General features: G+C 58.0%; 1 protein-coding gene across 1 annotated transcript; it reads left to right on the forward strand.

Annotated features, from left to right (window-relative positions):
* The first annotated feature begins 2,150 nt into the window (after positions 1-2,150).
* On the forward strand, positions 2,151-14,809 carry PITX2 (paired like homeodomain 2). Its single transcript, XM_075420108.1, has 4 exons — positions 2,151-2,274; positions 4,232-4,287; positions 11,614-11,819; positions 13,487-14,809. The coding sequence occupies exons 2-4, from the start codon at positions 4,242-4,244 to the stop codon at positions 14,048-14,050; spliced, it is 816 nt and encodes a 271-aa protein (XP_075276223.1). The 5' UTR covers positions 2,151-2,274; positions 4,232-4,241; the 3' UTR covers positions 14,051-14,809.
* Positions 14,810-26,236: the final 11,427 nt, after the last annotated feature.

Genomic DNA, 26,236 nt, shown 5'->3' on the forward strand with positions numbered 1-26,236 from the left:
ACGGGTGGTCGCGGCTAGACGCGCTTCGCCTTTTTTTGGTTGTAGGTGGTGGTGGTGGCTTATTCTATTTTCCTGCCCCCGTCCGTGGGCAAAACCCTCCCCAGCCGGCGGCGGGGGAGCGGCCCCGAAGGACCCGTCCTTCGGCTCGCCCACGCCGGGACCCGGGATGACGTGGGGAGAAGCCCCGCGGTCCCCGCCGCCGTCGGGAGGGAGCACCGCCGGCCGCCCGCCCGCAAGCAAACGGATAGTCGCGACAGGCGTTTACGAACACAGCTTTTCCGCTTGTCACGGCGAGGAATAACGCCGGCCCTGCTCCCGAGCCGCTCGGAGAGCCGGGGTGCCCGCCGGGGCCGGTCCGGGGGGCTCCCCGCCCGCTGCCGCCGAAGGGCTCGGCGGGGCTTTCAAAGCTGTTGGCCGGGGGGGGGGGGGGGGGGGGGGCAGGCTATAAATACAGCCGCCGCGGCCTTTTGCTCGCCCTGAAATCTATTATTACATTTATTGCTTTGACAGAAGGGGGGGGGGGGGGCGGGGGGGGTGTGGAATTTAAATCCGCGTATTAAGTCGGCTCCATACTTTCCAGACACCCTGGAACCCCTCTTCCACGGCAGCATGTCTAATGTATTCCCTGGTGATTCTGGGCATTAATTAGTTGTTTAATAGGAGTATGACTAAAAATGTAAAAGAAGGATTAGGAGCGTGAAACGTATGTCCAGCTCCTTCCTCACACTCGAGGAGGGAATGAAAATCACCCTGTATCTTATGTTTCTCCAGAAGCCATTTGCATTTCCCACCAGCTGCTCACTTCAGCCTCCCCGGCTCCGGGGCGGCCGGGCCCCGCTGCCCCCCTGCGCGGAGCCGCCGCCGGCCCCAGCTCCGCGGCCGCGCTGCCAGCGCGGGCTCCGCCGCCTGCCTCGCCTTCCCTCTGCGGAACGCGGCCGAGCCGGGGCGCGGGGGAGCCTGCGCGCTGCTCCCGGGGAAGCGCAAGGGCGAGGCGGGAGCCGGCAGCCCCCCCCGCTCCCGCTCCCGCTGCGGATGCGCCGGGAAACCGGGCTTCACCCGGCAGAGCGCTCCCGAGGACGGAAACGCGGGCGGCCGAGGGCAAGATTAATTCATTTATTTCTCCCTAGGGGAAAAAAAAAAAAAAAATTAACACTCCCGCACGGTTTCATTTCTTGCGAGAGGGAGCAGCGGCGGGCAGCGGCCGGGCTTCCCCGGCAGCCGCCGACGGAACGGCCCGCGGGAAACTCCGCCGCTTTCTGGGGTTCGCTTCCCCCCCAGCCAACCCCCCCCCTCCCCCGGCAAGAATCGCCTAGCCCCCTGCCCACGCCTGTAAATAACTGAAGCTCACTCCGGGCTGAAACACTTTTAAAACAGCCGCAAACAGATCAGGTGCAGCCTCCGAGTTAAGCAAGCGCCGAGTTTATTTTCACGCAGCCGCGGGAATGCCGCGAGGAACAGCGACCGCTGGAAGTTCGGTCTAAACGGAGACACCCGGCTTCGTTATGTTCTTAAACACGGAAAAGATGGCTAAATCGAAAACGGATTCCCCCCTGGCGCCAGATCGATGTCGTTTGGGGAAAAGGGGGGCAGAGCCTGCCGCTGCGGTTTCTCGCCGTGGCCCGTGCATGCGGCAGGGTGCCGGCGGCCTCGGCCCGGCGCTGGCGGCACGGGCACGAACAACAACCCCCGGGATTAAATACATATAAATATGAAAATATAAATTTAAAAATTACAAAAAAAAACCCTGGGTTAAAAAAGGAAACCGAGAGCTCTCTCGGTGGGCTGGCGATTCCTCTTCGCACCTGGTGCAAGGACAGCCGCCGGCCCGGCCCGGCCCGGCCCGGCCCGGGACGCTTCGCCCGCAGAGACTTGTGCCCACTCCGCAGCCGGGCGGGGCGCGGAGGGGCCGCGGCCGTCCCCGCTCACCTCTCGGTTCTCCTCCGGTTGCCTAGCCCGACGACGACCACCACCACGGCTTTTGCCGTGCCCCCTCCACGCCGGGGGCCGCCGCCGCTGCGCCGGTGCCCGCGGAGCCGCCCGGCCCAGCCCAGCCCGGCCCGGCCCGTTGGCGGCGGCGGGGCGCGTCCGGCGGAGCCTGCGTGACGTCAGGGCCCGGGGAGGCGGGCGGGGCGGGGCGGGGGCGCGGGAGGGCCGGGGAAGGAGGGAGCCAGCGGCGGCTCTGCGGCCCCGCAGCCAGCGCAGGAGCGCGGCGCGGCCCCGCCGGCCCCGGGAGCACCGGCACTAGCGGCGGGGCGGAGAGCGCAGCCGGCCCCGGTGAGTGGGGGGCGCTCGGGGGGGGGGGCTGTCGGCGGGACGGGCGCGGGGCTGCGGGCCCGGCTCCGTGCACCCCCGGGGCGGGCGGCGGGGAGGCCGGCTCCCGTCGCTGATGCCCTCCCGGGGCTGGCGGCGAGGGGAGCGAGCGCTGCCCCCAGAGCCGTTTCCCCGCCGGGCCGGCTCCTGCCTCCGCCGGCGAACCGGCCCCGAGGAGCGGCCGCGCAGGCAGCGCCTTCCCGCCACGGAGCCGCGCACCGGGGCGGGGGACGGCGGCGGCTCCGGCCCGGGCTTGGGGAGCCGGCGGGGGGGGTAGGCCCCGCTCGGAGCCCCCTTGTCGTTCGAGAGCCGCCGGCAGCGGCCGCGGGCCTGCGGCCGCAACCCTCCCGCCGAAATCACGGACCGCGGTGTGCCGGGAGCTGCTGAGGTGTTTGCTAGGGGACTCTGGCTTTTGGGGGGTATCGGGCTGGGTTGTTTGTTTGTTTGTTTCTTTGTTTTTCTCTCCTCGAAAGAATAAGGATAGATACGAATAAGAAAAAAAAAATATATATATATATATATGCCGTTGACAGCGGTTTTCCGCCCGGCCCGGAGCGCTCCGAGCAGGTCGCTGCCGAGCGGAGCGGGCCCGGCGGGGCGCGGAGGAGCGCTCGGAGAAACGGAAAAGCCGGCGGAGTTGCTGTCGTTGGAGTCGCGGGGCCGGGGACAGTGGGAAAACGCTTCTCGCTCCCCTCGGCCCCGCGCTGCGAGGTGGTTTGCGACAAAAATTAGGAGAGGGTACGGGGAGGAGAAAGGGAAGGAGCAGTAGGGGCGGCTGGGAGCGAGGAAAGGACGATAATCCCTTCGGGAAAGGTGCTTTTCTCCGAGGAGAGCGGCGGTTCGGGGGAGGGGAAGAACTGCGTGTGCGTGGGGGGAGCTGGGGGTCCCCACGCGTGAGATCGATCGGCCGGCGGGGGAGGGCGGCCGCGTCTGCCGCGCGGGACTCGAATTGGCGGAGACCTCGCCCGGTTTAAGGACCGTCGGCGAAGAGTTCAGGTTCTCTTCCTCGCCTCCCCGATCGATTTCGGCACAGGCCGTGCGCTAGGCCCGGCTGCTGGAGGGAGCGGGGCTGCTCCCCCGGGTCCTTCGGCTTCGCACAGAAACCGCCGTGTCTCGGCGAGACCCGGAGGAGTCCCGATGACAGCGCCTTCCCATTTGCCCCCACTTTTTCCTATTTTTTTTTAATATTTTTTTTCCCCCTTTAGTTCCTTTTCCTCCCCTTCTCCCCCGGCCCCATCCCGCCCGCCCGGCGAAGGCCAGCGGGGCCCCGCACGGCGGGTGCTGCTCGCCCCGACCGTGCCGCGTTTCCAAGCGCCAGCGAATAACGCGCCCGGTTCGGACACTAAAAAAGAGGCGAAGAAAGAAGAAGAAGAAAGATTACCGAAACGACGGTGACATGCAAATTTCCCCCGAAATTATCATAAGTAAACATTTGAAGCCTGCGCTAATAAAATCCCATCTGTGTTACTTCATATCGAGTTAGTAGAGAGCTGTGATAATGAATTTTGTAATATCTCGCGAACAGACATCTCAATCAGGCACTAATCCCGTGATTTTACCGCCCGGCCTCGCAGACCGGGGGAGGCGGCGGCCGGGGAGCGGGGCCTCGGCGGGGGCGGCCACGCAAGTCCTGCCGCCCGCGAGGCCCGGCTGCCGCTACCCGCTGCCCCGCGGCACCCCCGGGACGGGGGGTCGGGGTGACCCGGGGCAGAGCGCGGCCACGGAGTTCGAGAACCCGCATAGCGAGGGGTGGAGGGAGGCCGAGCGGTGCGGCGGGCCGGGAAACGGCCGCGGGGTTTTGCGGCCATCCCGTGGCGTGACTCGGGTGGGAGCCCAGCTTGAGGCTGGGGCGGGGGGGGGGCACTGATTTTTCACTCCTGAAATAATTGTTTTAAAGCTCCGACGCCTTCGTCTTTTGCAGATAACGGGTAATGGAGTCGAACTGCCGCAAACTGGTCTCCGCCTGCGTTCAGCTAGGTAAGAGAAACCGTCTCCCGCCGGGCCGGGGGCGCGGCGGCCCCGCTGCCTTGCGGTGCGCGGGTGCGGAGCCGGGCGGGGCAGCCTCGGGCGGGGCAGCCCCGGTGAAGGGGCAGCCCGCCGCCGCCGAGGGTCTCTCCTCCAAGGAGGCGGACCTCAAAAAGGGGGAGCCCGGCGAGGCGCCGGGGGGGCGCAAGGAGCCCGCCGGCACCGGGACCTTCGGCCGTGTTCTCCCCCCACCCCCGACGGTGAGCGGGGCCCCTCGGCGCGCGCGGCCGGGAGCCCCACGCCGGGCCCGCCTGCGCGGCGCCAGGGCGCCCCCTGCTGCCCGCCGGCTGCGCCGGGAGATGCGCGGCCCTGGGGACGGGGGGGCTGCGCGCTGCAGCCGGCCGGGGCGCCCCTAGAAAAGCGCCGCGGTCAGCGCGCCGTTCGGACACCCGCGGCGACGCACTCTCCAGTATTTATTTCCTTTTTCTGCTTTTTGACATTCCCCCCCTCCTCCCGGCCCCTAAACCAGCCGCCACCGCAGGCAAGCACCCCCACCCCCCCATCCCCTGCCTTCCCTTCCTCTGCCCGTTTCGGGGGGTCTGGTAGGGCAGCCCGGGGGGCGGTAAAGGAAAACAGCCACGCAAACAGATTTCAAAGCAGAAAACAAGCGCTCTGTATTTCGAGAGACTGTTTAATCCAAGATAAACGTAATTCTGTTTAAATAAAATATATTAACCTGAATTAATAACACGGGAAACTAGAGTGAATTAATAATGCACGTATTCCCGATCTCGTGGTTAAACACTTCCCCGTAAGAACACCGCATTAACCCCGCTTGGCCAAGCGGCTCGCTCTTTCTTGAGTAAGGTCCTGCGACGTCGGGAGCAGCCGTGTCCCCTGCCCGAGCCCACCCTCCCCGGGAGGCTTTGGGCAGGCCTTGCTAGCTGGGCCTCGAAGCCCCCAGGAGAAGCAGCGCTTAGGCTAAAGGAAGGTCAGTGGGCAAAATCCGGGGTAATTCCAAACGCGGAGGTGTTACGAGCCGATAATTTTTAATCCCGGAAACATCGGTATCAAATGGGGCACAGGCAGGCTTTAGCGGGGCCTGGAACTTTTTTCCCTCGGCCGGTAATAAGTGTTAAATAATGTGGGAAGGAAGGGTGACATCGCTTTCTGTATGGTTTGCGCAGAAGAAAGGCCTTTTTACCCTCCCCTGCCTTTCCCTCCCACCGGACAGGTGGTCTTAATCACAGCCCTCACCGCGATCTAACGGGAAAGCGGGGATCTTTCCGATATAACAATTTTAATAACAAATTTACGAGCCCTTCCAAGTCAGCTTTATTCGACTAAGTATTTATAAAAGTGATGGCCACATATGCTCCCCGACACGGTAACTTCTACTTCCTCCGCCAAGAAACAAAGGGTTATTTTCTTAACCATCAATTACGAACCCGGATTACTGCCGAACGCGCGAAATTTCCTGCCTCCGCCCCGCACCGGCCCTGTGTCCTCGGCTCGTCGGGCGGCAGGGGAAATTGCTACCGAAACACCTTCAGCGCCGTTCATTAAAAAGTAAATCCGAGCAGAAGCAGCGGCGCGGGGTTGCCTGGCCGGCAGCGGGGAGGCGAAGCGTGGAACGACCGCGGGCGCGGACGCGTCCTCCCCGCCGGCGTGGGGGCGATCCCCCCGCGCAGCCACCGGCCCGCGCCTCTGTGCGACCGATGCTGGCGGGTCCCAGGGCCCCCCGAGGTGTTCGCTCCCGCTTCCGGCGGGGTTTTGTCGGGTCTTGGCCTCGGTTTGTTTTTAATCCCGCGGCGCGCGTTGATTTGGGTTTTTTTTAGGTCTTACCCGACCGTCTGGATTTCACGCTTCGCGGGATTTACCTCGCGAAAACTATATATATTTATTTATTTATAGGGACTATATATATAGACTTACAGATATATAGGTATATTCGGCACCCCCCCGCCTGCCAGAGTTGGGTCTCCGAGCTGGGGAGGGGGGGCAGGTAACTGCGTTATTCGGGCACCGTCGGTGGGCACAAGGAGAGCAATCGCTGACTAGAGCATGGGTGGTAACACCAAAAAAAAAGGAAAAAGCGAATTTTCTGTCAGATCGCTGCTTCTGTGAAAGGAGGAAACGAAATTCGGTAGGAGACGCTCCAGGCCGAGACGGGCGCGCTGGCTTCCCGCGGCGAAGGGGCCGGGGGACGGGGGGTGGTCATACCACAAAATAATCGGGTCTGTGGCCACGCCGCGGAAGGGAAAAATAGTGTGAAAATGTGATTGCAGCCAAGAGTGCCGAACGCAGCCCTGCGGGTGTGGTGTTGGCGCGGAGTGGCGGGGACATCGCTGCTGTGGAATGGGGAGAACTTCCGCGCACGGTTCGACAGCCCCCCAGCACGCGTGAATGGCTGCTGCTGGGTCGGCTGGAACGGTTTTTATTGCGGGGCCGGAGGGTGCTTAAATTATTTGTGTGCGTGAAAGTGTGTATACGTATATGATCTACACGATTTGTTAGCGGTGTGCGTTCTGCTGAAGGAATCCTTTTTTGTAATCGATAATCTGGGTACTGCTGAAACGACAACCTCCAACATAAAAGGCTGAGATCACATTCCGCCTTATATCATCGTTCAGCATCACAAATTGATTGTTTCAACTCCAAAAAGAAAAAAAAATATTATTGTCCCTGAATATCCTGTAACTTAACATCTCTTGTTCAAAACCAGCAAAAATCCCAATGCCGATTCCGCCCCCGCCCAGCTCGGCTGCAGGCACGGCGCCGTGCAAAGCCAAGGTCCCCGGTGCCTTTTCTGCGACCCGGGACGAGGCGGGCGCGGAGCCTCCGCCCCCGCGGGAGGGAGCGGGGGGGCCGAGGCGGAGCCGGAGCGGGGGGGGGGGGCCGGAGCCTCGCTGCCTCCGGGCAGAGCTCGGCCGAGCCCCCCCCCCCCCCCGCGGCACCTACCGTGCCTGAGTGTGTCCCCGGAGTTGTGACCGGGGCGGTGGAGCCGGGGCAGCGGCCCTCCGCCCGCGCGCGGACCCTGCGCGGCGCCGCGCAAAGTGCACGTCCCTTCCCGCAGCCCCCGCCAAGCGCAAATTAAAAGTTATCTATTGCGCTTCGGAGATATAATCCTTCCCCCCCCCCCTCGCCGTCGTCTGAAAATAATATATGCGGCAGTTGTTAGTCTCACTCCAGGGAAAACTAAATGTATAACGAAAGCTTATTCGTGAGTAGGAATATACTAACGGAACAATCCGATGTCTGCTTAATCCTATGTAAAAAGCTCTGTAGTCTTCCTAATATTGACTGAATGGGTAATTAATGGCTCTTCATCGAGGAGAATACCCGGTAATCCGAGATAGGCGAAAGACAACAAGCCAGAGGTAAAAGACAACAGGACTAGCTGGAGACTCTACAGAAGAACCGATTTATCCGTTTAGGAGAGTATTACGCCTAGAAACAACGATCCCTTAAGGAGATAAAGTGGGAAAATAAATACCCGCAGTCGGCCCGGCCACCCACACCCCTCCTCACCCCCCCAAGCCGAGCCTCTCGGCCCCCGGTCCCGCTCCTGCCCCCGCACCAGGGCCGGCCCCGCTTCGACGGCGGGAGCAGGAGGCCGAAAAACACGCCCGGGAAAAGAAATACAGAGCTACAAAGGCAATGCAGAATGCGGAGCGGGGTGGGAAGCAGCCCCAAATCCCCGGTTTTGCGTAGCCCACCAGAGCGCGTTCACGACAAGCCCTGCAGCGCCGAGGGGAAGGGGGAACTTCTCCCAAAACGGGGGTTTTGGGGTGGCAGCCCCAAGCAGCAGGGGCGGCTGAACCGGACGGGACCCGAACCCGAAATGGGACGTGAGCCTCCAGCAGGAAAAAAAAAAAGGGGGGGGGGGAATTTAAAAACACTTTGACATTTTAATTGAAACCTTTACCGCTAATATATTACTTGGGTGACTACAATTAGGTTGTTTTTCGGTTGGCTGACAGCTTTTAAAATATTATTTCGCTCGGGAAATAAAAGCTTCATCTCAGATTATAGGTGGGTATTTTTGGATTTACGTGATTTATGGTCACCATGACAACTAATGCCGTGTGGTAGCTCCCCTCCTGCCCGGACTGGGGGATTTTTAATCAAAGGAACGTAGGGAAATGCCGCACCGACTCCCTCTGGGCTGCCGGGTCCTGCGCCGGTGCTGTGTCCCGCTTCTGGGGACTCGGGGACGGCCGGAGGGTCCGTCGCGGCTGGGGCTGGGGGACGCAAGGCCGGCGCTGGGGAAGGTGTGGGGCGCCGGGCCCTGCTCCTCCTCTCCCCCTTCCCCGCGCAGCCGGGAGAGGCTTTTCGTTTCGAAAGCCGGCATTTCCCCAAACTAACAAAAAATCAAGTAATGCGGGGGGTGGGGGGAAGAGGAAAGGGAGGCGCAGGGCTCATCTTCGAGAGGGCTGCGTTGCACCATTGGGAAAAAAAAATAGTCGGGGAAGTGACCGCATCCCCTCTCGCTGGTGCTCCCCCTCTGCAGGGCTTTGCAGGCTGGTTAGGACCCTGGCGCGGGGGCTGGAGAGTGGGGCCCCCTCCGAGAGCCCCTGGCAGCGAGCTCCGTGCCCGCCGCCTCGGCGCGGCCCCGTCGGGGGGAAAGGCGGGGGCGGGGGGGCGGGGGGGCCACGGTTTCTGGGTGCGAGACCGGGGAGCTAGTGAGAGGGTAAGAAGAAACGGGGATGTGACTGGTAAACAAATTGTGCGGAATGGAGCTGGCTTCGTATTGACTTAGTTATAGGTCATCTGCTGCCGGTGCAAAGGGAGGAAATATTTACTTTACACATATACTTTATGATCTTGGGGGAATTAGAGGAAATTCAATAAGAAAACGGCTAGAATCATTTTAAACCTCCTATTTAACAGACTTAAGCAAATTAGAGTCTTATCAGATTAAAATCCACTACAAATGTAAGAGCATTGTCTCCGTTCAAACGCTGTGGGGTCTGAGGAAAGAGATTCTTTGCCAAATCTCAGGGATAAAAACACGTCATTTAAACACCAGATAATGAGCAGAATGTAAATTAATTTAACCTTCTTTACTAACAGGCTGCGAAAGTAATACGTATAATTTGGCGATAAGTAAGATTGCGAGGGGATGATGCGCACCTCGAGCGAGCGCCAGCGACGAAGAGGGACCCTCGCGGAGGGTTGGGGGGGGGGGGGTGACAGCAGAGGGAGACAGGGAAGTTTGGGCGCGGGGAGGTGGGTGTGGAGGGCCGCGTCAGGGGGAAGCTTTCGGTAACGTTTCGACGCCCGTGACCGCGCAGAGGAACTACAGGCAGAGGCGCAACCTGCCTGCTCCGCGCCCGGGCTCTCTCGGCTCCCCGGGGGCAGCGCCGGCTCTGCCGGGGAAAGGGGGGGGGGGGGGGGGCTCGGGGAGAGTCTGCTCTGCCGCGGGAGGTGCTGACCGACGCGGGACGGCAACCTGCAGACCCGGGCCCGCAGCAGCCTCCCCCCCGGCGCTGTGAGCGGGGGTGGCGGGGCAGCGCGGCCCCCCCCCCGGGGGTCGAGGGCTCCAATCCCGGCATGAATCCCGGGTAACCGCGCCGGAAAGGTGTGGAACTTGGGGTGGGAAAGCCCCCTCGAGGGGCTCGCTGTCGAGAAGCCGGCTGCCAGGAGGGGACGGGGAGGGCAGTGCCAGCGGGAGGATATATCCCTCCCCCCCCCTCCCCCCCCCCCCGTTTTCTCCGCCTTCGGCGCAGACGGAGGGAGACACGGCAGCCGGGTACAGCGGCTCCAGGGCTGGGGTGTGCGCGCTGTGCCCTGCCCCCCGCAACGGGTGCGGGAGGCGGCGGGGCACCCCGTGTGCCGGCCGGGGAGGGAGGGGGGGCCGGTCCCGCCAAACCGGGCGGAAAACGCGATGTTTGGGCGGGGAGAAGGGGCGTGGCTTTGCGGAGGGGCGTGGTGGGGGCGTGGCGGGGCGGGTGCGGGTGACGCGGCGTGGCGGGGAAGGCCGCCGCCGGTTTAAGATGTCAGGCCAAGAGGGAAGCGGCTGAGCTGACGCGGTGCGGGGCCGGCCCGGCGCGGCGCGGGTCCATGCGCGGGCAGCGGAGGGGAGCGCCCCCGCGCCTCGCCCAGCCCCGTGGCGGGCCGGGGGCCGCCTGCCGCGGAGGAGCCCGGTCGCCGTGACGGCTGCCGCACCGCCGCAACTCGCCCGCTCGCCCGTCTCCGCTGCGGGCCCCCCCCGGGGCGGCGGGGGGTTCGGGGCTCGCCGAGCGCCGCCCGCTCCGCCGCGGCTCCTGCCCGGCAGCCCCGATCCCCCCGGAGCCGCGGGGCGGCCCCGCTAAGCCCGCGGAGGGGGGGCCGCGCGTTTCGACCCCGCAGACACACGCACACCGCTTCCCGCCGGCCCCCCGGGCGCGCGTAGACCCCGGCGTCCTTTAGCCGATGAGCTGCATGAAGGACCCGCTAAGCCTGGAGCGCCTGGGAGCCGGGAATAAGCTGTGCTCCTCCTCACCTTCCTCCTCCTCCTCCTCTTCTTCGTCGTCTTGCCACCACCACCAGCCCGCGCTGGCCATGGCGACGGCGCTGGCGCCGGGGCAGGCGCGCTCCTCGCTGGAGGCGGCCAAGCACCGGCTGGAGGTGCACACCATCTCCGACACCTCCAGCCCCGAGGCCGCAGGTAAGAGGGGGCGAGCGGCCGGCGCCCCTGCGCTGCCCGGCCCCGGCCCCGCGATTAGCCCCCGCCACAGCCCCGCGGCCCGGGAGCGCCCCGCACCCGCGCCGAGCCCCGCTCCGGGCTTGTTTCCCGTGGGGGAGGATAACGACACGCGTGAGGACGGGCGAACTGTGTGGATGCGGGTGCGCGAACTGCGCGGATGCGGAGCGGCGGGCGATGTAGGTACAGCTGGAGCAGTAACGTGGGTACGGGAGGATAATGTGGATACAGACGGACAAACAACACGGGCTTAGATCGGCGAGCAGCGTGGGTGTAGACAAGCGAACGGTGCGGGTGCAGATGGGCGAGTGATTCGGCTGCGGGCAGAGGAACAGCGCGGCGCGGGCAGGCGAATAACGCGGTTGCCGACAGGGAAATGATACGGATGGCGTGCGTGCGGCTGGGAGCACCGCACGGCCACGGGCAGGTGGAGAGACGGCCCCGCCGGGAGGAGCCCACGCGTGGGTGCCCGCGGGGCGCGGAGGGGCCGCGGAGGCCGGGCGCGTTAATCATTATCCCTCGGAGCCGCGGCAGGGGCCGCAGCTTCCCGGCCGCCGGAGAGGAGGCTCCGCAGGCTGAGGCGCCTTCGTTTTCCGCCCTCTTGTTTTTTGTGTGTCCCCCCCCCCGTCCCCGTCCCCCCCACCCTACAGAGAAAGATAAGAGCCAGCAGGGCAAGAACGAAGATGCGGGGCCCGAGGACCCCTCGAAGAAGAAGAGGCAGCGGCGGCAGCGGACTCACTTCACCAGCCAGCAGCTGCAGGAGCTGGAGGCCACCTTCCAGAGGAATCGCTACCCGGACATGTCCACCCGGGAGGAGATCGCCGTCTGGACCAACCTCACCGAGGCCAGGGTTCGGGTAGGTCCCGCTACGGCGCCCCGGGGGTCGGGGAGGCGGGGGGAAGGGGAGGCGGGCTGGAAACGTTCGCAGCTGCTTTCGATTTCGGTTCGTACGCAAACCTCAGAGCCTGTGCATGAAAGTGGGGCAGAGCGGGACGCTGCTGTCCGAGCGGGACAGGCTGGGATCCCTCCCTCCCTGCTGCACGCTTCGCCTCCGCCGCGCAGAGCGTCCTGCTCCTTTTGATCGAAACGCGAAGGAAAACATTGGCCCGGAGAGCGACTTGGAACAGGCTGCAACCTGCGCTGCCTCTAATGAGAAAAAGATGTAAAATACACAAAGGCTTTGACTTCTCTCCGAGGCACTCCCGACGTGCCCTTCCCTGCATTTTCTCTTTCTTTTGGTTTCACAATTCGGCCGACGTCTCCCCCCGCCCTTGCTGCCCTCTGAGATTTATGAGACCATCACGGCGCTACAGAGATACCGAAGCCGGTGGTCCCTGCCGCGCTGGGGGCGGGGGGGGGAGGGTCGTCAAAGCCACCAAAAAAAAACCTCCGAGCGGGCCGAAACCCCAGATTTTCGGAAATCCCAAACAAATCCCCTCCCCGCGGTCTCTTGAGGGAAGCCGGTCAGCGAGAACAGGGGCAGCAGCGAGCGAGGCCGGCGCTGTGCGGGACCGGGACCGGGGCCGCGGCGGGTGTCTCGCCGGGGCACGGAGCAGTGTCTGTCGCGGCGCGGTTTTTGCGGGGCGGGGGGGGGGGGGGGGGCTGTCGGTTTCGGGCTGCGCGGTGCCGCCAGCCGGGGCCCGTCCCCGCGATGCCCGGGCGGCCCCTGCCCGGCTCGGCCGGAGGGGGGGGGTTCCCGCAAACCCCCCGGGGGGCTCCGATGCGGGCGGTGAGGCCGCTGCTGGCGGCTGCCCGACGGGCCCGACACCCAGATGTGGATTGGGGAAGGGCACGTTTCCCCCTTTGTCTGCGGGGAGGGTCCATTAGATCTCATCTAGCACGTTGTTAAACGGCGAATTTTTTTTCTTTCTTTCTTCTTCTTCCTTTTTTTCCCCGTTTTTTTCTCCAAAGAGCAGTCCAACAAGTTTGTTTAGAAAGCGGGTTTGGGCTCTGGAAGGTTGGGCGCCGGAGGAACTTGTAGCTTTAACAAACTGGAGCAAGGATTTATTAGTTGCTGGCTTCTCCCTCCTTCCCTGTAATAGGAAACATCGCCTTAAAATTCCGCGGGTTTCCAGGCGTTTTGCCCTCGCTTTTGCACTTTTTTATTTCCCCTGGATGGCTCCAGTGCGGGATAAGCCAAGGAAGGAGTGCGAGAAAAGAGAGAGAAACGAGGGGGGGAAATATAAAAAAGAAAGAAGGCGACGGAAGCGTTGGCCTCTGTGGCGCGAATCAGAGCACCGCAGATTACACGGGGGGTGCGGGGGGTGGAATGGCGCGGGTCTGCCCTGCTGAACCCCGGCTGCCCCCGCAGCCCCGCGCGGGGCTCCGCAGGGGAGGAGGCGAGCCTACTCGCGGATGTATGTACGTACACCGTTTGGGGGGTGTGTGTATGTATTTACTTATGTGTCTGTACCTACGGAGATGCTCGGCTGTTGCTCCGAGAGGCTGCGAAGGGCTGAGGTGGCAGTTCCTGACTAACTCGCGTCTCCCATCTCCCTCCCTCCCTCTCCCCCCGTTTTGAAGGTTTGGTTCAAGAACCGCAGAGCCAAATGGAGAAAGAGAGAAAGGAACCAGCAAGCCGAGCTTTGCAAAAACGGCTTCGGTCCGCAGTTTAACGGCCTCATGCAGCCCTACGATGACATGTACCCTGGCTACTCGTACAACAACTGGGCAGCCAAGGGCTTGACCTCCGCCTCCCTCTCCACCAAAAGCTTTCCTTTCTTCAACTCCATGAATGTCAACCCTCTGTCTTCTCAGAGCATGTTCTCCCCTCCAAACTCCATCTCCTCCATGAGTATGTCTTCGAGCATGGTACCCTCTGCCGTCACCGGGGTCCCCGGCTCCAGCCTCAACAGCCTGAATAACTTGAACAACTTGAGCAACCCCTCCCTGAATTCTGCGGTGCCGACGCCGGCCTGTCCTTATGCTCCCCCAACACCTCCGTACGTTTATAGGGACACGTGTAACTCCAGCTTGGCCAGTCTGAGACTTAAAGCCAAGCAGCACTCCAGTTTTGGCTATGCCAGTGTGCAGAACCCCGCTTCCAACCTGAGCGCTTGCCAGTATGCGGTGGACAGACCCGTGTGAGACACCCGAGTAGGAAACACTGCATGGGAAAATCCCTCCCAATTTCCCGCAGAGACTGAGAATTACACTAGGGAGTAATGGGCACTAGAGAGGAAGAGAAAGGCGGAAAAAATCGGAGACAGGGAGAGAGAGAGAGAAAGAGTGAGGAAAAGAGAGAGAGGGAGAGGAAAAAAAAGAGGAAACCACTGAAATAAGATAGTTCCTTTGTTTTCAAAGGACCTCCTACCGATTCTGAGATCTTTCTTTCACTAAGAGTATTTCAACAGTTACAAGGACATATATATATATATATGGACAAATGTTTGACTGGATATGATATGACATTTTAATGTTACTATAAGCTTGTTATTTTTTAAGTTTAGCATTGTTAACATAAAAATGACTGAAAGGATGTATATATATCGAAATGTCAAATTAATTTTATAAAAGCAGTTGTTAGTAATATCACAACAGTGTTTTTAAAAGGTTAGGCTTTAAAATAAAGCATGTTACACGGAAGCGATTAGGACTTTTTCGCTTGTGAGCAAGGGAATGTATATACTAAATGCGACACTGTATGTTTCTAACATATAATTATTAAAAAAAACACCCCATTGTGTGAATATCAGTTTTAGAATAGTACCTCTGGTGGATGCAATGATGTTTCTGATATTGCATTGTAAAACATGCCCTGTGTATAACATTTCGTACAATATTATTGTTTTACTTTTCAGCAAACATGGAAAAAAAAATGTGTTTTATTTCATGGGAGTAAAATATACAGCATACAGTTTTGTCTGGATTTTTATTTACTGAGCCAAGCTGTGCAGCGGTAACCTGTCTGCAGTGATTGACTGGTCGTTGACCGCTGGACCTCGTTCTCTGGAAACACAGGGCAGTACTTTTTTATTGCAATCCAAATCAATGCTGGCGTTTTTTTAGCGTTAAAAAAATATTTTTTAAAAAAAAATATTCTCTCGGGCTAGCGTTGCGCGCTAGAGCAGCGCGGGGCCTGGGCGCGCTGCCGTCCCTGCAGCAGGGTCCCGCTGTCCCCCCGCGCAGCCCCGAGAAAACGGCTGATTTGACATCGCTGGCCTCGAGAATTACCAGCCGCAAAGTTGCAGTGTCTCGAGCATAAATTTCTCCCGCTGTGAAGGAAGCTTTTATCGCATTAAAGAAGGGGGGTGGGGGAAAACAAAAAAAAAAGGAAAAGAAAAGCCAGTTTGCAAACAAACCGCTCCCGTTCACAATAACCCGTCCCCCTTGCCGCCTCTTGCGCTCGCCTGCTCGCTCCAGCGAGGAGATCCTTCGTGTAATAGTGCGTTTCTATTTCCAAATCCCCCTTTCAGACTCGAAGAGAAACAAAGAGCAGCCCGAATCACCGCAACCCCGCCGAGCGCGGGAGGGGGTGAGAGGTTAGCCCCGAGTTTCCTGCGGCTCCGTGCTGCGACACGTCGTCGGAGGGAAAGGTCGTGCTCTCGCGTGTTCTTGTTTTAAAGAACATCGACCCATTCGTTCTCAACCTGCTTGTTGGTGAAATTATATGGGATTATAACTTTGCCGTCGCCGGATGATTGAAGCAAATCAAGATGAATTGCTTTGCCCGGCCCTCCCCCCCGGGCGGGCCAGGAGAGGGGCTGGAGGGGAGAGGGCGGCGGCGGGACCCGGCAGGGGATGTCGATACGCCAAGAAATTCCGCAGGCGCGTAAGATGGGCGACGGGCGCAGGGGACGGCAGGAAGGGAACTCGCCGCGGTGGGAGGGGGGGGGACAGGACTACGACTTTGCCCCTTGCGCGGCTTTTGCGCGCTTTTGAGGAGCCGCCGGAGGAGCGCGGGGTGGGAGCAATTTGCGCTCTCGCGGAGCCCTCGCGCCCTCCCCACCCCCGCGCTCCCCCAGCGAGGAGGGAACACCGCGGAGGGGGTGTGTGTCCCCCCCCCCCCAGGTTTAGACGGGGAGAGAAGCAGAGGAGAGGGAAGAGGTCAGCGCCCCGCGCTTTCCCACGGGGAAAACTCTTCCCCCCACCCGAAAGCGGGGTCTCCCTCCCTCGTGTTCCCATTGTGGGCAGGCCCTAGCACCCACTTTTTTTCCTTCTCACCTTGATTTTTATTGTGTTCCCCCTCCTTATTTTTTTCCTTCTCTATTTTTTTCCGCTCTTGTTTTGCTTTTTTTTTTTTTTTTTTTTTTAATTTTTCACCCCTTTTTCTGTTCTCTTTCCCTCTGTGCGTTGTTGCGAGGGGGTCGGCGGAGCCACAAAGCCTCCGTGCTCGGGGCGGGCGGCTCCCCCCACCCCCCCCCGGCGTGCCCGGCCTCCCCGCCGTCCCGACCCAACGCCGCTCCCCTCCTTTTTTTTCCGCACCGTGTCAACACCTCACCCGGGTGAGTGCCAGGGGCTGCCAAAAATGTCCCCTTCCTCCTCCTTCTCCCCCTCCTCCTCGCTGGGCTGCGGGCGGAAGGTCTGGGGGCGACGCCGGCGAGGGGCTCGTAGCCCGGGAGCCTCCCCCGGGGGGTCGGGGGGGGCCGGAGGATCGCGGGTGCTTTTCTGCCCAAACCCTCCCGGCGGGACGGGCTTGGAAATCAGCGAGCTGATCGCTGCGGGTATCGGCACGGTATTTTATATATCTATATATATTTTACACGCTCTTTTCGGCTTATTTATTCTCGGTGGCATCGGTTATTTATAGTCCTCTCATATATATATTTATATATATATTTATATATATTCATATATATATTTATATATATATATGTAAAATGTCCTTGTATATATTTAAGATATGTGCGTGCGTGGAGAAAAAAAAAATAAATGTAATACACAGTATACGCATGTACGTTCAGAAGAATAATATCTACCGTTTCCGGACCAAAAAAATACTGGATCAGAGTTTTCCACTCTACTGTGTAATGGCTCGAACGATGAAAAATCAACGTGACCGCTCAGAGAGGGCATAAATCACTCCGAGTGTAATCTGAATTTCTCTTTCTCCCCCTAGCTGAAGCCTGGAGGGTCATCATTTTTCTGCGCCACTTGACCAAAGATATAATGTTTTGATTAGGTCGTAAATCAAAATCTTGGGTCGTGTTTTTTCTTTTTCTTTTCATTTTTTTTTCTTCCCCCTGGGGCTTTTCTTCCCCTTATCGGCGGTGGCAGCGCGAACGGGGAACAATGGAGGCCGTAGAGAGCGGGGAGGTGGGGGAAGCCACAACGAAACGGGGAATTTGCAAAAAAGCTATTTGGAGAAGCGGGGGGGAGAGGGGTTACAGAACGGGCTCGGCCCCTCCCCGACCCCCCCCGGCCCCCGGGCCGTCTCTCCGGGCCGCCTGCTGCGCAGCCCCCCGCGCCGGGCGTGCGAGCGGCCAGCGCCGTCTGCCCCCACGCCAATCCACATCCCAATCCACACGTCCCAATCCACACGTCCCAATCCACAGCCCTGGAGTGCGCCCCGTCCAGCCGGGGGGGGGTGGGGGTGCGGGGCTCCTCCTCGGCTCCGCTCTTTTGTTTTCGGACGGTGCCTTCCCGCACTTTGAACCCCGGCGGCGTGCGCAGGGCCCTGGCTGTCGGATCGCCGCGCCTGCGGAGGGCAAAATCACGCGTAAATATCGATGTGTCTGCTTCGCGTTATTTGCTGCGCGCTTCCCTCTGTCCTCTCTCCGCGCGGTTTTGTATACGCGCGGGCTCGTCCCTCTGCGCCTGCCGGAAACAGCCAGAGCCCAGGCTTTGCATACCTCGGGGTCTGTTTCTACCTATAAAATAAAATAACTTTTTCTTTCTCGTTCTTTCTTTTTACCCCTTACGAGGTCGATGATTAGCGTTTTTGGAGGGGAATAACATCCTCGGGAAAACAGCCGGCGCCCGAGGCCGGGCAAGTTTTCGCCGCAAGCCGTTTCGCCGCGCTGCGGGGCGGGCGCGGGGGGGGGGGGGAGCCGGCGGGGCGCGGGCGGGTTTGCGGGGTGCTGCCCCCCGCGGTGTGTTGCGAGCGGGGCGGGGGTCGCACGCCCCGGTTCAAGTGAAGGAGAGGGGGCAGGGGACCGTCCCACGGCGCGCTGGCGCGGATCCCCACGCGTTTTCGGGGCGTGCGAGTCACCTCGCTGAGCGCCTGCTCTGGTACGCGTGTTCGACACGCGTAGGTCTGAAAATGGTGCGCCCGATGGAGCGCAGCAGTCGGTAACCCCGGCGCTGGGCAGGATTTACACCTCCGGAGCTCCACGCAGAGCCGGCCGAAGCGATTGCTGAATCTCAACTTTTCTAAACGCGAGCCCTGTTTGGAAAGAATTTCCCCCGGCCGCCTACATCTTACTTTCAAAGAAGAAAAGAGAGGAAATAAAATAAACCCCTTTCTGTAAATTTTTAGCGGTGAGGTGTTTTATGTTGTTATTTTGGTTTGTTGGGGTTTTTTTATGTATAAAAAAGGGCGCCCGAGGCCGCTTTCCGCAGAGCCGCGGGGCCGGAGCGGGCAGAGCCGGGGCTCTGCCGGTGCCGGGCGGATTCCCCCGGTCGATCCGAGCTTTCGGGGGCGAGGAGGGGGCTTGTGTGCTCGCTTTGTCCCCTGCGGCTGCGACACACCCCACCCCCCGGAGGGCAGCGCGGGTCGGTGCGGCCTCCCCCGAGGGCGGGCTCCTGCTGCCCGGGGGGCCGCCGGCCCCGCCAGCCCGCCCGGCCGGGAGGAAGGCGGCGAGGGCGAGGAGGGGACGGGTGACGCCCCCCACCCCACCCCGCGGGAGCGCCCTGGGGAGAGCCCGGGCCTGTCCCCAGGCGGGGAGAGGGCGGCGGGGCCCCCGGGGCAGGTAGAGCCCTGCGCGGCGGCGAGGTCCCCGGGGGCTCCGGGCTGAGCCGGCCCCGCAGGCAAGCGGCTGGAGACCGCCGTCGGGAGCGGAGGACGGAGACGGCTGACCGCCAGCCCCAAACCGTGGGGGAATTAAAAAGGAAAAAGAAGAAAGAAAGAAAAAAAGCCAGAAAGCTTCCCTCCCCCCCCCCGCAGCTCACCCGGGAGCAGGACCCCGCGGGTGGCTCGCTCCGGCGGTGAGGAAGAGCCGGGAGCCCTTCGGCCTCAGCCCACGGCCCAGGCGGCGGGGCTGGGGAAGGCGCCGTGTGAGCTGTGTGCGTGTGCGAGTGTGCAAGCGTGAGTGGGGGAGAGACCCGGAGTGAGTGGGGGAGAGACCCTCCTCCGGCCCACCGGGCCGGGGAAGGGCCGCAGGTTTACCCCCGCATATATACATATATATGTACATATGTGCACACATACATACACTTACGCGCGCAGGTATGTATTACACGTACATACATATCACACATACATACACTTGCATTTATGCGCACAGACACAGGCGCAGGGTGCTGCACCCGCCGCCCGCAGACGAGAGGGATGCTCGGGCGGCTCCAGCACCGCACGGCCACGCAGGGGCTGCCCACGCACAGACCGCTTCGGTGCTTCGGGGGGTGGGGGGGCGCGACCGCTTTCCACTCCCTCCTTCCGTCTGACCTTTTTTTTAAGGGTTTTCCCCCCCACCTCCCCCGCGGCCAAGCCCAGCCCAGGGCCTCCCCGGGGGCTGCGGGGCCGGGCGCGGAGCGGGGGCCGACGGCCGCAGCCCCTTCCCCTGCCGCGGGCTTGAGCCCACCGTCAGCCCGGCCCGCGTTGAACGTTAACGGGCTGGAGCGGCCCTGCTGTGTCACACGCTAGGTGGAAAACCGAATCGTCTCCCAGGTCGTAGTAAAACGTCCCCTAAAGCCCACCCGCAAACCTCGGTGTGCACTCAGCGCGCTCGCCTTCACGTCTTACCGCTGCTGCGGAGTTCTTTGCCACCCCCTTCTCCCCCCCTCCCTCTCCCCCGAAAGCCCGCCTGCCGCCCCAACCCCGCTCCCGCACGCCCCAGGGCCGGGAGGCGGCTTCCCCACCCCGGGAGCGGAGCGGGGCCCGCCGCGGGACCCCCGAGGTGCCGGTGGCCTCAGCCGTCGGGAGCGCTGGGGCCGCCCCACTCCCTCCCAGCTGCCGGGAGGGGAAGGGCGGGCGGGACGGACGGGGTCCTCAGGACCCCTCGCGCCGGGGCCGGGGAAGGTGGGCGGCTCCCAGATGTCCCCTGCCGCTCCCGCCCTCCGAGGGGGGGGGGGTGCGCCTCTGCGTGCGTGACAAGCAGAGGTGCTCACGTACGGCAGCAAGGACCCGCAAAACTCAGCAGGGCTCCCCCTTGCAAATTCCTCGCGAGTTTTTCTCCGGATTAAAGGGAATAAAGGCAGAATATTCCATCCGCAGGGCGAGCAGCGCAGCCGCTGTGGGTAGGAACGGGCAAGGATCGATGAGCACGCAGCGATCGATGCAGCCCACGGTTTTAAATCCGTGGCCGAGATTTATGTGGTTGGAAAGGAACCCCAGGAGCAAGCCCCTGGCCTGCTGGGGGTGTGTGTGAAGAAATGGCAGCACTAAGGACAACAGGAGGGTGGAGTCGGGCTCATCACTTCACATACACTTTAGTGCGGTGGTAGTTCCACGGGCTCACAGGGGACTACTTTCATGCTTAAAGTTATTCAGATGCTTGAGTGATTTGCTGGATTGTGGCCATATGTAAAGCAATAAATATAAGTGGCTACTTCTGTGCAAATAAAAGATCCACAGGTCTCACGAGTAATTTTCCAGCAGATCCAGACCTCGCACTGTTAAGATAAAAGTGAAGAGAACTCTTTTCTCTTATTCAATTAAAAAAACCCACACCAACAATTAAGGTCACTGGGACAATACGAGCAGAAAGGAGCGTAAAGCCTTTCCTTTATAAAAATCCTTACCGGGCACTTTCCAGACTGCATTATCTGTAGAGAAGCAGGAATCTACAAGCCCTGTGCCTATGCAGTCGTTTTCTACCTCCCCAGCCTCTAGCACCCGCTTTGGTGGATGTGGAGCTGAGGAACGAAGTGATTCCTTGCCAGGCTGGAGGACGACGTGTTGGTGTGCGAGCGGGTCCCAGCCGTTTGGTGCTCCTTTGAAGTCAGCAGAGCCTGAGCTGACAGCGCTGAGTGCGAGGGAAGTTCCCAAGCAAGCAGAAACTCTCCCTGTGAGGTTCGGGGCAGTTGGATTCCCGTGATTTCTCCAGGGAAGGTCATGCTTCCTTCCCACTCCTCAGATGGGATGGGAAGAGCAGTGGAGACGGAGGTGGCTCTTCTGCCCTTTCTCCTACATCTGCAGGGCCAAAGTCTCTGGCAATTCGCATATTTTATTTTTTTTTCAGTGCAAAGTAAAACAGAGTTTGATTAAAATAATAATATCCAGCTTTTGGCAATGCTTCCTGTAAATTCATGGCTTTAGCCTGGACTGTCTCATGGCCAGACTGTAAATTTTCGCTTTCTAACTCCCTGTGACAAATCTCTAGCCCGAGTCATTGTTATTTCCTTCAGCTTTCACATCCTGCTGGCAAAAACCTCCAGCTCTGGTATTCTTCCCCCAAAACAGAAATTCCTACAACAAGGGCCACTACCCTGAGAACATATTTTAATAAATATGTTTGGAAAATGAAAACAGGACACATAAAATATATGAAGATGAGTAACATCAAATGAAGACTTGGAAGCGGTTTCAAGTAGTATTACAAATAGGAAATAGCTTTCCAGAGATAAAAATACTCCATGTGTTTTGTTAACACCAGCATGCAGTCGGGCTTTATTCTCATGGTTTATTTAGATGTTAAGGGACACCTTTGTCCTACTTGATGTACTTGTAACTGCTGGCTGAGCCAGGAGGTCAGAGACTTTAGCTTGTAATCAGTGGGTGACCGGCAACATCCCTGACAAATAATGTCGGTGTGACAGGATCAGGGCGACAGCCATTCTCGCATGTCAACAGCTATGGCTCAGTGAGCCTCAGCAAAGGACGTGAGGAGCGACGTTTCATAGCACAGGTCAGTTTCTGAAGTTCTAGTCCACCCACCTGAGATGCTGTTTGGAACCTCGGCCCCCGATACAGAGCAGGGAAAATGACTCCCACTGGTAGGGGTGGTTTGGTTTCTTTTTTCTGCAACCAAACGGGATATTAATTACCCCAAGACTCAGCCTCATTGCTGACTTAGGGACAGTTGTAGGCTCTCAGCATCTTGCAGGGTGTTTCCTTTTAATTGTCTAGGGCGCAGGGAATGTTGCATTTTTCTGTCTTCTTAACAAAAAGCCCTCTAAAGCTGGAGTGCAGTTCTAACAATTCTCTCCACCACAATGGAGTGCTTAATTCTTGCTATGGCCAGGCACTGCCTTTTGAGACCGCTCAAATTCCCTCTGGTAGACTGGCAATTCTAGAGACATAAATAATACAGCTTGGGAACCCAAGCGAGCATCGTTTACATGGCAATATTACGGGCCTACACTGGTCAGTGTAGTGTTTTTTCTCCTCGCGCTGTAAGGAGCAGGAGCTGTGACACGCTTGTCCGTCCAACGGGGCATGTATGCATACGCTTAAATCCCATCGGCTTCCAAGGTAAAATTAGCACATGCTCATCTTGTACCGGAGCGGGAACGGAGCGTGTGCCCACAGGCAATGCTGAATCAGGACCGGACTCTGTGGCTGGAGAGGAAGGACTGGGAACAGCTTCCCGCTTTATGACCTTGGACAGGCTCATTTCATCTCACACAGCTGGGTGAGGAGAATAACTGGTCAGGTTCTACCATGCCTGAAAAAAACCCGCTGCAACCAGAAAATACTTCATCTCCTGCCACCAAAATCAATCAGATGTTTGGGACCAGAGTATGTCTGATGTTTAAGGAAATGGATGAATTAAAGTTGGAGGACGCTCCCCAAAGGAGCTCTGTGAAGTCTTTCCCTGAGTTAAGGAAGAGAACCTGCAGCCCAGGCTACAAAGACCATGCTGACCCTCTCTGGAGGCTGTGGGCATGAGCAGACACCAAAGCAGCCTCATGTTAGAAACATATTGTATTAGAAATGACAGAGCTGTTCCTTTACTTTTCTCTTTTGGCTGGAGAAATGAAGCCAAAGGAGCGGCAAGCAGAAAAGGTGCAGCAGCTTGAGAAGAAAAGAGATCTTTTCTTCTGGTTCCGGTGAGATGTCTTGTGCAGAGACTGTCACAAGAAGAAACCTTTGTTGAATACAATGCCACCGAAGCCAATGTGCAGTCATATTAAGAAAAGTCTATATGCTCTCTAGATCAGCTCAGGGGTGATACGTCATAGGAGAGGTCATGCTGAATCTCATTCTTCGGTGATGATACCTAAGCAATTAAGTTTTTCTCACTTATTTTAATGGCAGATTTTCAATTTCTTAAAAGAAATCTAGTCGAAATAAGCTTGCAGAGGGAAAACGGGACAGGTAAGTTGGTAATCTTAATGCAGATTCTGTAAACGCAATGACGATACTCATAATTTGATCTTTGTTATTCTTCATGTCATCTGATTAATTTCACTGCAAAATTTAGTTTACACATGTAGGCAAGCAGAGCACGTGGAGTGTTGTGGGCAGAATGCCCAGCCTGACTATCCCAGAGGATTATGAATGCTGGGCTGTTACGAAGAGAATAGTGGAGCCTAACACAGGCCATAAAGAGAAACCCACCGGTCCTGTCCTGCCCTGCCACCCTTTCCATGGGAGGGAACTGTGGGGTGCTTCCCTTTGAGAAGATATCGGCTCGAGGAGTTGTCCTCAACACAGTGAGATTTCCCAGCAGGGCAAAGAAAATCCTTGCTCTGTCCATGAGGAGATGCCTGATTTGAAGCTGCAAACATGGACTTTAGCCAAATGAGTGAAAAGTATAAAATCACAAAAAGCAGTTATTGATATCTTGGCAAGAAATTCAAGACCGCATCTGACACTCATCTATGCAGAATGCTAAAGTCCAACGCTACTTAACTCTCAAGGGCATGACATTAGGTATGTAATCCTGGCTCTGTGGCCTCTGTGATTAAAACACTGTCACGCAATCTAGCTCAGTATCTGGTGCTGGGTGCGCTTAGAGTACCCCAAGGGGCTCTTTATAGTTTAGACTGTAGCTGAGAGACTCCTGTGAGGGTTGCTTTGCTGTGGACTGGAGACACTGTACTGACACGTCTTTCAGCTGCTTCCCGCTCTGTCATTTGCCCTGTGAAGTGTTTACAGATGGGACCTCTCTTCCCTCTGGAAGTGAACTCTTCTCTCCCAACTCCTGCTGCAAGCAAACAGTAAGACCCCAAGGGAGCTGGGGGTTGAGTGGGGTTTGGGTCCCCTGCACCAAGCGGATGAGATGGTTGCTGGATACGACGCATGGGAGTGCAGAACGATCTTGTGTCTTTAGCACAGAGGGTCAGGCAGACACACCATGTCTCCTGGACCCTTCTAATGTGTAGGACTCTTGGACATGGTGTTACTGGCTTATCCTGTGAAGTGGCAGCTCCTAAAGCTGAGCCTAGCTAGCTAGGTGTCAAACTGGCTGCGCATCTGCTGAACTCAGCAAAACGCAGGACACCAGCGCTAGTTCACGTTTCAGGCACATGGACAAGGTCAAGCTACTAAGACTGTGTTGAAACTGATGGAGCTGGGATGCTTCCAGACCTTCAGGTCCAGGTGCATGTCCTGGCCAGCTAGTTTGGTATAGTGCTCTAAGCAGTCAAAACCATGTTAAATAGTCATATATGTTCAACCATGGGAAGGAAACCAGGCATGCTAGCAAGCAAGCAAGCTGAGAGGGAACCACGATATGTTCTTGTCAGGTCCTTGGTGCGTGCCAGAGGAGACTGGCACCTGGAAAATCCTGTGTAGTTCATATGCCGTGCAGGCTTGATTCAGATGTACTTTGTCAGGTGCCATTTTCACCTGAACGAGAGAAACAATTTTTTCCCCTGTGCTGTGAAAATAAAGGCACGTTGGTGGTTGTGAAATTCATTTCAGTATATGGACAGCAAACTAAACTCCTAATTTCTACCTAGCAATAAGCACTTACTGGGCATAATGTATGCACTCTCTTTTTTTTTTTTTTTTTGCATATATAAGGTTAGCAGTTCCAACTCCAGGCCTTTTATTCAGGTGAAGAGCATAATCTTCATAAAAGTCTCTAGAGAAAGAGTGGCTTGTTGGCCTATAAACTGGAAACAGCCTACCTCCACTAAATGCCACAAAAGGTTTCAATCAAAAAGGCAAGCGTAGCTACAGGAGGAACTGACTCAAAATGAAGCAGCCACCTCACTGCAACATCATTAAGGAAAGACTTTAACAGGCTGGGACAGATTTATAATAATTAATACAACTTGCTCATTATCTGAGACAAGGCATCTACAGTATATAGCGTATCTGTGCATGAAATTGTAGACTATTTGCACAAGTGTGGGCTGATTACATTACATGTAAGTAGCAGGGTGAAGCAGGACATTTGCTCCAAATACATGTAAATAGAGTTCCTAATAGTTTAGAGAAAGTCACATCATGGGTGATTTATATCTCCCTACTTTATCAAATCATGTTGACCAGGTTAGACCATTTTGTCTCCCCCGGGAAAAGAGCACAGCATTTTAGGGACTCATCTCCAGAAAAAGTGCCACGGTGGCAGAGATGCCAACTTCTCATTTTCCCAGTGGGTGGTCTGCTGCAAAATCCCCAGAAGGCAAAGGATCTAGAGCTAGCCAGGGCCTCCCTTAAGCTGAGGCGTTTAGGAGATTTTTACGCATAATTTAAGATGTTTGCTGAGAAATGGAGACTCTGATTTAACTATTTGCAGCTTATGATTTTTCCATTAGAAAATCTTAAGGAAACCTCAGCACATTCCATATGTGACTGACCACAAAATCACAATTTTTTCCCTTAAACCTGTCACCCCACAGCAGCATCCTTTGTTTTTCTTCTCTCTTCTCATTTATTTGGAAATTGTCAGAGAAGACACTCTACCACCGCTGTTCACACCAAGCAATACCAGACTCTAAAAAGCTTGCCAGCAGCTTCTTCTGGGGCAATCTGGAAAGCAGAGGTTTCCTCTGCAAGGCTGGAGGGACTGACATCCCTGCCTAACGTTTATTACAACCCCCCCAAACACCCAAAGTCTTTGCTCAGCCCTTTCTGTGCAGGCCCCCCTCTTTGACCCCCTGGGAGCTCAAACCGAAGAGAAGGTGAGCAGCATGCCGCGTTTTCGCACGTAAACCTCCCAGTCATTCCCAAGATGTTGGAGCTGCGTTGCACTAGGCAAACGCAACTTTATCTATTTGTCTCCCTTATTTAAGTGTTATATTTTTGGTAGGAAATACGTAACTTTTGTTTGACAGTGC

This window comes from Opisthocomus hoazin, chromosome 5 (genome assembly GCF_030867145.1).
Source record: "Opisthocomus hoazin isolate bOpiHoa1 chromosome 5, bOpiHoa1.hap1, whole genome shotgun sequence".
In the NCBI taxonomy this organism is placed as follows: domain Eukaryota; kingdom Metazoa; phylum Chordata; class Aves; order Opisthocomiformes; family Opisthocomidae; genus Opisthocomus; species Opisthocomus hoazin.

Bases quoted from the DNA above. Each gene is read 5' to 3' on its own strand.
- PITX2 (XM_075420108.1), top strand. From the start codon at position 4,242: ATGGAGTCGAACTGCCGCAAACTGGTCTCCGCCTGCGTTCAGCTAG. The intron at 4,288-11,613 runs GTAAGAGAAACC...CCCACCCTACAG, and splicing joins CTCCGCCTGCGTTCAGCTAG to AGAAAGATAAGAGCCAGCAG. The intron at 11,820-13,486 runs GTAGGTCCCGCT...CCCGTTTTGAAG, and splicing joins TCACCGAGGCCAGGGTTCGG to GTTTGGTTCAAGAACCGCAG.